Here is a 15,134-nt window from a genome sequence, read left to right as displayed (position 1 = left end):
TCCATTAAACACGCCAATGTTTCCTATTAACCCCGAATATATCAAATATGCTAAGGAAACTTAAAAAAAATTATTATCAAAATAAAATACATAGATATAAGAAACGAATTTTTAAAATTATAAATATTCACTTATTTACTGACGTTCAAAAATATCTAACTTATTAGGAAACTTGTAAAACATTCTTTCACCTTTCATAAAAATATTTGGTTCAGGGGCTATACCAATAATTTGTTGGAAGTTGACGAAACTAATGTCAGTTTCCTGTATGGCAAATTGCTTGCAGGTACCATTCATACATTTTAGAGCTATAACCTGAATTTCATTTTCATCCCAATCAATATCTCCGGTCATACAAAGATATCTGTAAGATGTTGTCAGCCTTTTACCGCCTTTGAATTCTACTAATACAAAATTCCCCTGCTGGAGTTTGTAGTGTTCTGCAGCCTCTAGTTCTTGTAGCTCTTCTTCTACCGGTTCATCACATGGACTGTCATCACTCTCAGCATAAGATACTTCTGTTTCACTTGCATCAGATAACGACAATGACTCTTTACGTTTCTGTGTATTTGTATTTTTATTTAGTACTGGAGTTTTAAGCGAATCAGCACTTTTTCGAACTTGGTTTCTTTTTCCATTCCCTTTCTGCTTTCTAAGATCCTCCTGTTCCTTCATTCTGTTCAAAACGTCACTAGCAGTTAATACTTCTCCATGGGCCAACAGTTTTAGCCGAGGGATTATCTTTTTCTCTGTGGGAGCAATTAATTCAACTGTGTCAGAGTCAAGATTTTTATTTGTTCTTGTTGACTCCACATGAAATATACGATCCAGTTTATCTTTGGTTGGGGAAATAAAACTAGACATATCTAATTCTGCAATTGATGTTGCAGATTTAGCTACAGATGTTTGGTGTTTGGATGATGATGGTTCAGCTTCATTTATTAATGTTTTGTTAATAAATCCACTAGTATTTTCCTTATTTCCATCTAAAGTATTTTCACCAGAAGTCTGGGAGGAGAGTATTTTTTCTTTATAAAACTCAAGCTGCTCTCAATTAAATTTGGATTCAGGAAATTTTTGACTATTTACAGGATACACACCAGTAGTTTCAAAACCAAATATAATATTTTGCGAGAACTTAGCCTCCTGACAAGTTTCACTTAGAAGTTCTACGAATTTGTCCTTAGATAAACGCCCAGTACCTTCCCCCATTCTCTTCTTTCCATATGCTACTAACTTTCGATCCCTTGTATATTTAACTGATTTGAAAACACACTTATCAAGTGGTTGCAATTGGACCGTTAAATGACTAGGAAACTTAATAAGGTCAATGTTATGTTTTAATGCTTGTTCAATTATTCAAATACTTATATGACTTCGGTGGCGATCGTATAAGAGTACAGCTTTTTGATTTGGTCAATTCTGTATCTCTCGAATTGTTTGCACATGTGGTACAAATCCATTAAGAAACCAATGGTAAAATTGAGGTTCCTCCATCCAACCATTCTTGCTTGAAGAATAAAGAGTTACGGGCATGGCCTCTGGTGATACCCATCTTGCTTGGACAGCAGCACCCTTAAAAACGATGAGCGGTGGTAAATATTTTCCATCTGCTGAAACACATGCGAGCACTGTCGTGGACTCCCGTCCAGAACCACCAGAAACTCTGCATAGAGCTTCACCCTTTGATCCTATAGCTCTAACTCTGGAGAGATCACTATTAAATCCACTCTCGTCAGCATTAAATACAAACATAGATTTACTGATGTCATTAAGACCATTATTTTGAAAAACTTTTTTTAGTTTATAATAGAAATCATAAATGATTTCTGGCTTTCGAGCATCTTTTCTAAGTTTTTGAATATGCTCAGGATTCTTTAGCGAAAGTGAAGGATGGCGTTTCATAAATGCAAGATACCAATCTTCACCAGGGATGCCATCTTTGAAGCGAGTTTTTAGGAAATTGTCTTTAACGTATTCACCAACTACATTTAGTAACTCTTGTTTATCGCAAGGATAGTCCGCATTTGCTAGGGCTTTTAAACATGCCACAATATGGTTTTCAATTTTGTATGACAATGCAGTAGACACACCAGCTCCCATCTTATCAATTGGTATGTTTCTACCCTTTATGCGATTGTAAATAACGCAATGTGGAATACTGTAGTAAGCAGCAGCCTCCCTATTCTTTTTTTTGTTTTGATGTCTGCCACGGCATTTACTAAATCATTCAAAGAGTATTTTGGTGGTTCTCTCTTTTTTATGTACTTCCTAGGCATTTTAAAAATGGCAAGACCTGTAACAAAATAACTCCCTTAACAGAAAAAATTGATTTCCATTTACCCACGTTGTTTAAATTTACCCCCAACATGTGTTTTCATTTACCCCATGCTCAATATTTAAGGGGGTATTTTTAAACACTTAATGTACTTACTTCTTATAGTAAATAACCTTCAAGTTAACATTTTAGTCATTATAAGGATTCTCATAGTAGCTATACATTATATAATCACTATACTTACCCATGGTACAATGAATACAAGGTATGATATTGCGCATGATATTTGACAGCTGGCCCAGAAGTGTGACGTAGTCAAGACCGCTCGAACCCATTATTACAGCTTAACGTACACATTAATTTTGAAATTATGGTCAAAAAATGATCGAATTTTTTTTTAGTTTATTGTTTTGGTTATAATTGAATAAAAAATATATTTTCAGTAGCGTAAAACCTTTATTTTTCATGGGGGTTCAGGCGAAATATTTATTTTTGTTTTCATACATATTCTAATAATATACGCACTCTTTTTGTATAGGTAAATAGTAGTAGATTTGTGTATATTGATTCACTGTCACTCATTTCCAAGCAGTTTTACTGAAATAAAACAAAATAGATTACAATAAAGAAAAATCTGATTTATAATTCAATATGGTATTTTAGATTTATTTATTTTTAAATTTAGTAAAATAAAAAATATACACATTACTATAACCCACCGATTATTATATGCAAAATTTACTTACCAAACAATATAATAATATGAAAATAAGGCACAAATTAGTTCAAACGCAAAACACAACAAATATCGACTTCAGACGACTTTACACCGGCAAGACAGAAGGTTTGTATAAAAACAAAAGTTCAACAATAATATCGGATATCAATGGTGACAACTGCAAATTGCAAGTTAAGAGATAATAAATTATTATTATAATAAAGTAACTCAATACTGACAGTCATCTATTTTATAATAGAGAAATAATTTAGATTTATGCTTACATGTCTCTTTATACAAATATCCACTTCGCAAGGGCTTAAAAATTTGATGGGTATAATGTTGAATACTTTGCTTCACCACTGCCTGATTATCTGGCATTCTTTTCAAGTGGCCAAGCCAGTTTAGTCTTTGTGACTTTACAAATCTAATGATATCTGCGCTGTGCAGTAATTCATCCCGCTCTGAATTAATTCATTTTTATTCTTCATGAACCATCGCTATTTTTTAATGTTTGTTAAAAATAGGTGCTTTTAAAAACATTTGGATAAACTGAGTGATGTGCATAGTTATGCAACTAGAAAAAACTCCATTATAATATCTTTCATTTTGTAGAATAACGAAGACCCAGAATCCCAAAGGAATATATCAGTTTAAAGCTTTTTAACATGTTACTGTAAAATTGTTGTTATTTTTATAGACAGCAACCTTAAATGGTTCTTTCATATGGATTTGTTAAGTAAGAAACTAGCCTCAGCCTGCTATGCAATTTGCAATAAGATCTGTTCCGGAGGAAATCAATTCAGCTTAAACAAAACCAAGATAATTTTATGTGTGAAAATTACAAAAGATGTCATTTAAAATATTGTGAAATATTGTTTGACCTCACTAGTACACTCAGATTCGATGGCCAGCTAGCTCATCTGATCTAAATAAAGTTGACTTTATCATTATTAATTTTGATTTTGTGTTTAGTTCAGTATATACGTACAAATTTTGTGTACCTTCATTACCACTTTTTTGTATCTTTTTAAACATCTGAAATATCAAACTCTGGAGTATAAGTTGATTAACCTGTACCTACGTGTAATAAAAGATAATTAAAACTTGTTTTATAAAGGATATCTATTTTAACAAAATAACTGTACCAAAAATCAATCAATTTAAATTAACTTCAAAATTTTATTTATGATTAAATATTATTTTAACATAATTTTATCATCTCGTTACAATTACTATAATTAAATTAGCCGAATTATATAAAAACACTTAAAATTAAAAGTCTTTCCTATACAACTACATTCGAATGTTGCGTGAAGAAGCGGTCTTGACTACGTCATGCGCGACGCGAACCGATTTTGGAACCAAAGATGGAATTGCAATTCTGTGTATGAAACATTGTTGCCATATTTTATTTCTAGCCATCGGGAGTACTGTTTCCAATCACCCCTGTTTCCAATTACCCGGACTGACCCTTATCAACAATGTTATTTGAAATGTACCTGAATTGGTTACCATTGGGTAAATCATTAATTGTGGAACTATAACTTCTCAAGAAGATATTTATTAATTAAGGAAGAGGGGTAGGAGTTTTCAACAAGAATACTTCTAAGTAACAGAAGAGATTCCCTTCAATTAACGTTGTGTTAACATGTGTAACCCAAAACTATGGGCTTAAATGTGGTTGATTTTATAATTAATTTGATGATAGAATGATGGTTGAGTAACCTGTTGAAAGCCATAGGTTTCCTATACCAACTTATAACCAAGGTATTATCTGCCCTTATATACACACGCATATCCAAAAACATTATACTCATAGTGATGGAATCTTCTAATTTACAAGTGAATTGTAAATGAGGATCAAAATCGTTAAACACTGACAGGGTGGCCCATGTTCTGTTCAGTGGTAAGGCTAGAATTAGGTCATCCACATAGCTCTTAAAAGGGATTTGAAAATCCAATAACCTTAACTAGTCAGCAATTAAGTCATCAAAAACAAAATTAACAAAGATAGGTGAGATAGAGGAACCGATAGGTGTTCCAAAAATTTGTAAATATGATTTATCATCAAAAACTAAGAAATTAGTATCAAACATTAATTGTAGTAATTCTGCAAACACATCCCAAGAAATAGGTGAGTTAGGTTGGATAGAGCTCCAATGGTTATTTAAGGAAGATAGGAAACTTGGCAAAGGTAAGTTGGTGAAAAGTTAAACTACATCAAAACTTACTAAATTGAACCTTTGTAGTAACTGTAATTCATTATTGAATTCACTAAATTGAAAAGAATCAACTATATTAAAATCATTATTATAATTATAAGATTTAGACAATATGTCTGTCAAAAACTTTGCAACATTGGTGTTGGAAGCATTACTTGATGACACAATAGGTCTCATGCTCAATGTACTTAGGCTTGTGTATTTTAGGAAGACAATAAAAGCTCAATGCACTGTCATAATGTAATGATTTAGTTTTTTGGTGTATTTTGATTTGACATAAAGAGATTAAGATTTGATCTTACTGATTTTGAGTTAGAGAGGTGAAATAAATCAAAATTCAACTTACAGAGGTAACAAACATATTTTTATGTATTATAAATCAACATAATTTCCAAGCATCCTGAAAATAAAAAAAGGCATTCATAAATTCAGTAATTTTTTTTACTTAAGTAATATAATTTGGTTGTTCTCTATTTATAGCAGTGTCTAAGATATAAAAAGCAGAAACTTCTTGTTCTTCAGAGTTACTCTATAAAATTCTATTAAGTATCCAATGCTATTCTTGCCTATTTGATTAAAGCCATGTAGTGCATATTTAGTATTATATATTCAAGATACAGAAGTCCAATTTAATTTTTTGAGTTATAGATGGAAAATATGTCCAAAATGGCTTGCAGGGACTGCCTGATTATTTCGACTAATAGAGGGTTGAGATTTTGAATAATGGAGGTTATGGGGCTTGAAGTAAAGAGAACAAAACATTTTTTCAAGTTCTGAAGGTTCTCAACTTACTGAGGTTCTACTGTATATGTTTTGTTATCAAATAATAATTGTGACAACAAAACAATAATTGCGTATTAGTTTTTATAAATCTGGCTAAAAACTGGTAGTTTAGTCAAAAATTTTGTAATATGTTCCTACTTTATTAAAATACTTAAATATAAAAAACTTAAGTGATTTTCTTTAGAATTTGCTTTAAAACCCATAAAAGATAATAATTTTATAAAATAAGCTGGTAAGATTTAGTTTAAATATCTTTCATAGAAAAAAAAACAGTATAAAGTGTTCTGTAAGTGTAATGTCGATGAGCAGCTCAGAATGTCCACGCTGCTATGATTAATTGAATTAAGTATATGTAACCGTTTTATAAGTAAATAAATAGTTATGTTTTGTTAGTCTGTGCTAAATACACAACAATAAAAAGGTACCATAAACCGTTATACCTTTTTGTCATACATCCTAACCAGAGTGGCTTTATGTGGCCCTACGATCCTATAAAAGTGTGAGACCAAGTTAGTCTCATATTGCACTTAACGTGTTAAGCAAATTATAATTATCTTCTTCTCTCTATTGTCTTGTATGATAATGTTAAAAGTGCACAAAAATATTTATTAACTTATTTGAAATTTAAATTCTAAAAATATTTCTTTGATTTCAGATAATCCAATTGCTTGTGATGCTGCCCTACCAGACATAGTATCCATTATGGAAACGAATCATACAAAAATTATCGGTATATCACATTGTCCACCGTTAAGTGGACACATTACATTCCGTAATCATCAATAGGTTTGCACTACCCTGGTATCGAACACAACAGACCGTAATATCAAAATGAACAAGCTAATCAGAAAAATAGCATACCCACTGTGCAATCTGACGTGACATTAAATGCTAAGTTACATTATAATATTCAGAATGAACCTTTAATACCTAACGAACCTCTAAAGAAGGATGTTGTGCTTAATGTGCAAACTTCAGCAAGTAATGATCAAATTCACAATCCATTCAGGATATTAAATGATACATTGAATGTATCTGCAAATAAAAGTGAAATATTACAGTCAGACCAAGCACAAACTTTCGATCCTGTAAAGCAAGGTCAACAAATCAACAAATTAGCTTCAGAAATCGAAGAACTTCAAACGAGAATCAACGAATTAATGTCACAAAATCAAATGTTAATGCACCAGAAATTTAACAAAAACGATAAACTTTCGGAGCTGCAGAAGCCGTAAATAGATTTGAAAAATGATTATTATTAATATTAACTTATTACTAGTCATTTAATGCTACTTCTTAGAAATTTTTAGTAAATTGCGAAAAAACCAAGCTTCTCGGGTCAACTAGCACTTCAACGCCATGGAAGAAATTATTTGGGATAAACAGAGATATAGTCCAGAGGCCAGCGTTATTTCGTGACCGATCAAAACTGTGGCTATATGTAACTGAAGCAGAATACATTTGTTTCAAATTTCAGTATTTCAGTTTCCTAAAGCTCATCTTATTGATACTATAAAACTGTTGTGGCATGAATAGCAAAAACAATAGAGTAAAAATCAAGCTTTTAAAAATGAAGCTCATTGAGTGTATTTAGTCCATATAGAATAAAATCACAATAGAGAATAAAAAGTTCACCCTACATTTTTTATTATTTATCTCACCTGAATTATACTCATCTAGTTCATTCTTTAAGTCTTCCAGATCGAGAGATGTAGATAGCTGACTCTTTATATATCTTGTGTCATCTTCAATAAATTCTTCCTTAATTTCAGCTTTTACTGTTATAACTAAAAAAAATAGTAATTACACCACATACTACAATTCTATTATTGACTTACCAGAGTTGCCTTCTAGTTCATTCCTCAAGTCTCCTAGATCAAGGGATGTGTATAGCTGACTTTTTGTACATCTTGAGTCATCTTCAACAAACTCGTCACTAATTTCAGATTTTACTTCCATCGCTAACAAAAATATAAAAATAAGAATTACCCAAATCAATATCGCAGATATGTGCACAGAACAAACTGTGGTTAACTTTAAACCAAAGAATATAGACTTGCAGAATTCATAAAATAGTATAATCAAAATGTACTTTTTAAAAGCTTTATCTCTTTATATTTGAATTATAAAAACATGCCAAAACTGCCAAATGCCAAAAAGAATTATTTTTGAAATTTGCGGCTATATTCAGCTTGTACTTTCGGTAAAGTAAAACAAGAAATCGAACTTAACTGAGTGAGTTGGCAAGATAGAGAATTAGTCAGCACACACCTGCGTCTGTTTTCTGTGTAAGTGATAGCAGGATTCTGCTCTGTTATCTGTATCGATATCTGTTCAGCCAGATATTAGAATATTATTTTGGATATGGATTATGGATATTATTTTCTAAGATATTGGAATTCGTGATTGTTGATTCATAGTGAAGTAGTGTTTGTTTAAAATGAATTTATTATATTTGTGTAATAGAACTAGGTTGTTGGACTATTTGAAAAAATAGATTATTATTAATTGTGAGTTTTATAGTTATATTTTAAGTAAAAATATTTCAAATTCTAATGCGAGTATACAGGGTGTTTCAAAAAAGTATTTCATAAATTAAATCACGCATTCCGGGGAGAAAAATAAATTGATTGAATCCAACTTTTACCTTAGTACAAAAGTGTACACAAAAAAAGTTACAGCCCTTTGAAGATACAAAATAAAAATTGTTTTTTTACATTTTCTCCTAAACTACTTGACATTTTGCAATAAAAATGGACACGTTACTTTCTTGTTCTGAAAGCATTTTTCATAAAAAAGAAACAAAATCTAAGCGCATAGAAAAATTTTAAGGGGGGTGTGCAGCCCAATCTCTAAATATGATATTACAATAAATGTTTAAAATGGCCCCCATTTTCTTCAATACACATTTGGTATCGTTTTAATAAGGAAAACCGAATGCGCTGAAAAACCATATTTTTCTGACGAAATTGATTTGCAGCTTCAATTATTCTGACCCTCCATTGTTGTTCGTCCTCTATTGTTACAGAATACACTTTCTCTTTCATAAACCCCTAAAAGCAAAAGTCCATGGGATTAAGATCTGGACTTCTGGGTGGTCAAGAAATAGGTGCGTCACAACCTCTTCCAATCCACCGACCAGGATACTGCCTGCAAAGGTATTCCCGGACTTCATTACTGTAACTCGGTGGAGCACTATCTTGTAGAAACCACATATTTTGCCTTATTGCAATATTCACTTCTTCCAAATACTCTTGTAAATGTTTTGCCAAGAACTGCAAATAATTATCACCATTTAAATTGTTGGGAAGAAATATTGGGCCTATTATATTGTTATCCACAATTCCTGCCCAAACATTAACTTTGAAAGTCCTTTGGTGATGAGTCGTTTTTTTGGCGTGAAGATTTTCGTCGGCCCAAATGTGCTCGTTATGATGGTTTGTTATTCCATTTCTACGGCAGGTAGCCTCGTCGGTAAACAAAATATTTCTAATAAAATTAACATTTCGAGTGTTTTCCATTAACAACTAATCGCAAAATCCAATCCTTTTAGGATAATCTTCAACCAATAGCTCTTGAACCGTTGTTAAATGATAGGGTTTAAGCAGCTGATCCTTCAAACGCCTCCAAACCCTTATGTGAGGAACATTTAGTTGAGCAGCTATTACACTTGTATTTGTTCCAGGGACTTCTTCAATGATTTCTAAAATGTCTTCATCAGTTGCATCCATTATTGGACGACCACTATTGCCAGCAACTTGCGGTTGGAATGTACCCGTTTCCCGTAAACGACGATCAATGGTCAGAAATAATCGTCTATAGGGTGCATTTCGATTTTAGGTATTTTACTGCATAACGCCTTGCGGCTGCACTATTTCCTTGACATTCACTTACGATATTACCGATAGTTTATTGAAATCACAGTTTAATCTGATCCAACTTACCCAAAGTTAAATACATATCTGCCATTTTCTGAAATGTGTAGGCCATTGTAATATCAAAATTTTTAATATTAATCCTATTCACACAATAAATGATAGCTTCAAATTATTGACTATTATTAATGGAACTGTTTGTTATTATTGTATCCGTAGAAACTAATTGTAATTTTATGGCCAACCAGGAAAAAACTAGTTTTTCGAAAAAATGATAAGAGGCAAATAAGTTTTAAAAATATCGTGTTTATTTGAACACATGATGCCACAAAATCCATATGATTTGAAGGTACTCAAAAGTGTGGGCTGATTTATGGCTGCACACCCCCCTTAAAATTTTTCTGTGCGCTTAGATTTTGTTGTTTCTTTTGTATGAAAAATGCTTTCAGAACGAGAAAGTAACGTGTCCATTTTTATTACATATGACAAGTAGTTTAGGAGAAAATGTAAAAAAACAATTTTATTTTGTATCTATCAAAGGGCTGGAACTTTTTTTATATACACTTTTGTACTAAGGTAAGTTGGATTCAATCAATTTATTTTTGTCTCCGGAATGCGTGATTTAATTTATGGCATACCTTTTTGAAACACCCTGTCTAGTTTTAGGAGGATTTTTTATTCTAGAAATATAAATATTTTTAAAACAGAAAAATTTCTCAAGCGAAAGATAAAGTCACGCCTTCCAAGAAAAAGTCCAATAAAAACCGTGCTAAAATGATTCGAAAATCGAAATTAGAGCCACCACAAATTTTATTAATGTAATTATAAGCAATCTACTGTTGTAAATAAAAAGTGGTTTTCCATGAAAATGAACTTGGTAATAAATCTGTATTTATGTACAGAAATAGAAAATAGAAAAGAACAAACGCCAATTTTTTCCGGTAGGTAGATATTCATAGGCGACAATATTTTCGAACTCATATTTTTTATTTGCTATACACCACTATGCATCAATCTGTAGTTCAGTTCTTACGGCTAAACTATTTGACATATACGTTTATAATAAACGTTATAAGTAGTAGAGCGAGCAATTTCCAGGGTAGTATTTCCGTTATTAAAACCCAGATAATGACAAATCTTGTAGTCAGCGAAGATATATGCGTAGGAACAAGATCCATAAACCAGGTAATGGCCTATAAATACCTAGGTCATGAGATTCGCATAGGAAAAGATAACTAAACCGTTGAGCTTCTCCGTCGTATAAGACTGACTTGGGCAGCCTTCGGCAAGCTGAACCATATTTTCAAATCGTCTGATATACCAATATGCCTTAAAAGAAAAACGTTTAATCAGTGTGTTTTGCCAGTGTTAACTTACGGTGCGGAAACGTTGACCATGACAAGGAGAACAGTTCAAAAGATCCGTGTGTGTCAAAGGGCGATGGAGCGTGATATGTTGGGCGTTTCACTACGAGACAAGATCCCAAATCGCCAGCTACGACAAAGAACAGGAGTGGCTGATGCAGTAGAGAGAGTAGCAACACTAAAATGGAACTGGGCAGGCCACGTGGCTCGAATGACAGACAATAGATGGACAAAGCGGATACTGGAATGGAGACCAAGAGATGATGTCTACCGAAGTAGAGGTTGTCCACCAACACGTTGGACTGACGATCTAAAACGTTAGCATAGGAATTGGATGAAAGAGGCACAAGATCGAAATAGTTGGAAAATTATGAGGGAGATCTATGTCCAGCAGTGGATAAGCGAAGATTGAATGATGATTTCCGTTATACTTCATTTGTTTAGATGTATACATTATTAATGTAGGTGATATATTGCAACTGCTTGTGCATTCACTAAACAAAAACCAAAGTATTCTCGCCATTAAACATGTATTTGTATGTCACTGTTTAGCCGTAACAAAAGGAAATCAGATATTTGGAGCACCCTGTTTAACACAGTAAAATAAACATGTTCTTAGAGGAATAGTAATCGTCCAATTCTTCAAATTATTGAAAATACCATGATGCAAGTATCTACATTAATTTTGTGGAATTTACCAGTTATATTTTTAGTGGAACTAACAACATTCAAACTGACACGCAACCTGACTGTGCAACTAGCAACTAGGTTGACCCCATAGTCATAGTCAAAAATAATTCAAAGTTATTATTGTTACTTTTACTATTATTTATATTAAAACAAAGTGTAACGAAACAATTTTGTCTTATATTATTTTAAATTTATTTTAGTATTCTGCCTGAACCTTTAAGTGTCCGAAGGATAATAGACATAGTCTTTATCCGCTGATCATTGACACATTGGAATCTGATGATAATATTTTAAACAATAAAATTACTTTCTAACAGGACAAGGCATCCCCACATTATCATATACGTGTAAGACAATTATTTTTGAATAAACGTTTTCCAGGGCGCTGGATTGTCAGAACGGATCCAATAGAGTGGATCGGACACCGGATCTTTCGCCTTTAGATTTTTTTTTTGTGGGGACACCTAATATCAAAAATATACGCCACTCCGCCTGTAGATATTTTAGAGTTACGACAAATAATTGTGACAGAATGCCCATTATTCACACCGAAGGTATTTGCAAATGTACGAAGCGGCTTTGAAAATATACTGTATTACTGTATAGAGGTCACAGGAGGTCATTTCGAACATTTAATTGGTTAATTTAATGAAATTTTATGTTTTTTGTTATTACTGATGTTCAACCAATAAATTAGCCAAAATTATCTTCAAAGTTATTTAAATTAAAAAGAAGTATTGTGTAGAGGAAAAAATACCTTTCAAATGGTATGCCACTCGACCACACTTGCTATTTAAAAAAAAAACTGGGGGTTGATGCGTGGCAGTAGGGAGTTACATTTGAGGGCATGAAAATTCGTCCCGCGCCCAATACAAATTGACGAGTTCTTTTTATTTTGAAAAAACTCTTGGTTTCTGACTTTATGGGGGGTCAAATCTTCGTTGGAACACACTGTATATTATTATTAAATTTATGATAGGTACTTACTAATTCTTAAGCTAAGATGTTTTATACTAATTTTCGTAAAAAAAAAGGTTTGTTAAAATTTATATGCTTACGTTTATTCTTTTTTGTATAATAAATAAATAATATTTTCATAAAATCTTAATGCTTTTTTTGCGTTTCTTTATGCTTTTAAATCCGATCCGAATTCTAATTATAATTATCAATTATCACAATATTGTGCCTTCCTTTTTGATAGTCTCACGTACTGCCGGCCGACGCACTGTTGCCAAAGGTTCGCAGAACTTTCGACAGACGGTGCGGCTAGTATGTCTCGAATTAATAGTGATGACGCGCTGATGTAGCTTCTTAATAATATAAATTTTATGAAATAACTCTGTAAGTCTAATCACAGAATACTAATCACAATCAAAAATAGTTGGGATGGAGTATTCTGTGGTCTAATATTCCGCAAAATAATAATTTTAATTGAATAGATTAGACAATTGTACGCAACTAATACAGGAATACTTCAACTTTTTTGACAGTTCAGCAATAATTTTGTTTATGTTTTGATTTCTTACACAAATTGATCATAATATATTATATATTAATAAATTGTATTTATAAATACATATTAAATTTAGATGAATAGCTTTAAAAACTAATTATTGTTGTGCATTGTGATTGTGCTATGAAAAAACAACTAAATAGTCTGTAGAAAGCTAATAAGCTTTCATATAAGATAGATTACGTTGAACAAGAAATAATGGCAGGACGTTTTTATTATTAATGCTCTAAATAGAGGTAAGTTTAAAATTTAGAATATAAATTTTTGTATTAAATTGTTTTCTTATGTATTTTAGTATGTTGCAGTAGTCTTAAAACTAAGTGTATTTACTGTTAATATAACAGTTTACAAATAGTTGACATTTTAAAAATTCCTCACTTACTAACCATTCTGATGTTTTCGCAACGCTGTGGGATTCTGACGTCGTAAATCTTGAAGGACGTACACGCATTTTTTTATGAAAAATACTATACTATAGTATTTTGCTTATAAAAATGCGTGCACGTCACAATTTATATAAAGTGACGTCAAATATATTTAAAATTTCCAGAACGTCAACCTTAGAGTTCAAATTTTCCTAACACAGCTAATAATACGAAACCCATACGGAACTGCTCGATCTTTCAAGGCGTCAACATGGTGTAATAATCAGAAAAATGTAATCATCATTATATTGGAAATTTTAGAATCATATTGATTAAATAACCAAAAACATTTGTTATTATTAATAATATAAATTTTATGAAATAACTCTTTAAGTCTAATATTCTACAAAAAAATAATTTTAATTAGATAGATTAGACAATTGTACGCAACTGATATGGGAATATTTCAAATTTGATTGACAGTTCATCGTATGGCAAAATTGTTTGAAGTGTTGCCGCTCTTTTTGAGTAAGAATTTTGTTTATGTTTTGATTCCTTACACAATTTGATCATAATATAATATACATTAATAAATTCTATTTATAAATACATATTAAATTTAGATTAATAGCTTTAAAAACTAATTATTGTTGTGTATTATGATTGTCGCACCACCAAAAAACTACCCGTTTTAAGAGGTTTGCGTAGGTTGGATTCGGTTTTATTTGCTTTTATTTTATACAGAATACAGTATTACATTTACTTAAATATTATTATATGCAATAATAACAAACTTGCAATATCAACACACTAATATGACATTAATTGCCTACTTCATACTGTCTCTTATTTCTTCTTTTTCGTGGCCCAACACCACTACGCCTTTCATCCAACAAATTGTTCTAATAGGTAAAGGCAATCTCTGACATACTCCCACCTGAGGAATATTCTGATAAAGTAAAATATTGCTCACAACATCTAAAGAGACATACTACAAAACCATTATACAAAAAATTAAAAATTGCTAAGTATACAGTTTTTGACAATCACTACTTCAAATAACGTTTGGGTACTTTAGAAGCCCGTCCCGTACGTGTGATTTTCACTTCAGAAACCTTTGCACTATTTGTCGGAATACTGACTTTAAACACTCCCGCACTCTCACAGTATTCGTCTTCGGAACCGGAGTCTTTCGCAACCAATTCAGGAACATGTGGGGTACCATTTAATTCACTGTCATCCTTCATTGACGTCTTCACATCATTCTGAAGCTCGAACTCAGGAACAGTACAACACTCTAGTGGGTAAAGACGCTGGACAGGT

The 15,134-nt window shown here is 31.9% G+C and overlaps 1 protein-coding gene across 9 annotated transcripts in view; it reads right to left on the bottom strand.

The window, feature by feature from the left end:
• LOC140450200 (uncharacterized) overlaps positions 1 to 15,134 on the bottom strand; it is a 171,466-nt gene that overhangs the window by 106,953 nt on the left and 49,379 nt on the right. For 7 of the 9 annotated variants that reach the window (XM_072543663.1, XM_072543671.1, XM_072543672.1 and 4 more), the window contains exons 2-3: positions 7,843 to 7,965; positions 7,666 to 7,791 (exon numbers count right to left, since the gene is read on the bottom strand). In XM_072543663.1, coding sequence (XP_072399764.1) covers positions 7,666 to 7,791; positions 7,843 to 7,965 — 249 coding nt within the window. The other 2 variants (XM_072543667.1, XM_072543665.1) reach the window with 2 other exon arrangements.

Source organism: Diabrotica undecimpunctata, chromosome 9, assembly GCF_040954645.1.
Source record: "Diabrotica undecimpunctata isolate CICGRU chromosome 9, icDiaUnde3, whole genome shotgun sequence".
NCBI classification, from domain to species: Eukaryota; Metazoa; Arthropoda; class Insecta; order Coleoptera; family Chrysomelidae; genus Diabrotica; species Diabrotica undecimpunctata.
Note: the sequence above shows the minus strand (reverse complement) of the source record. Positions and strands in the feature narration are given on the sequence as shown.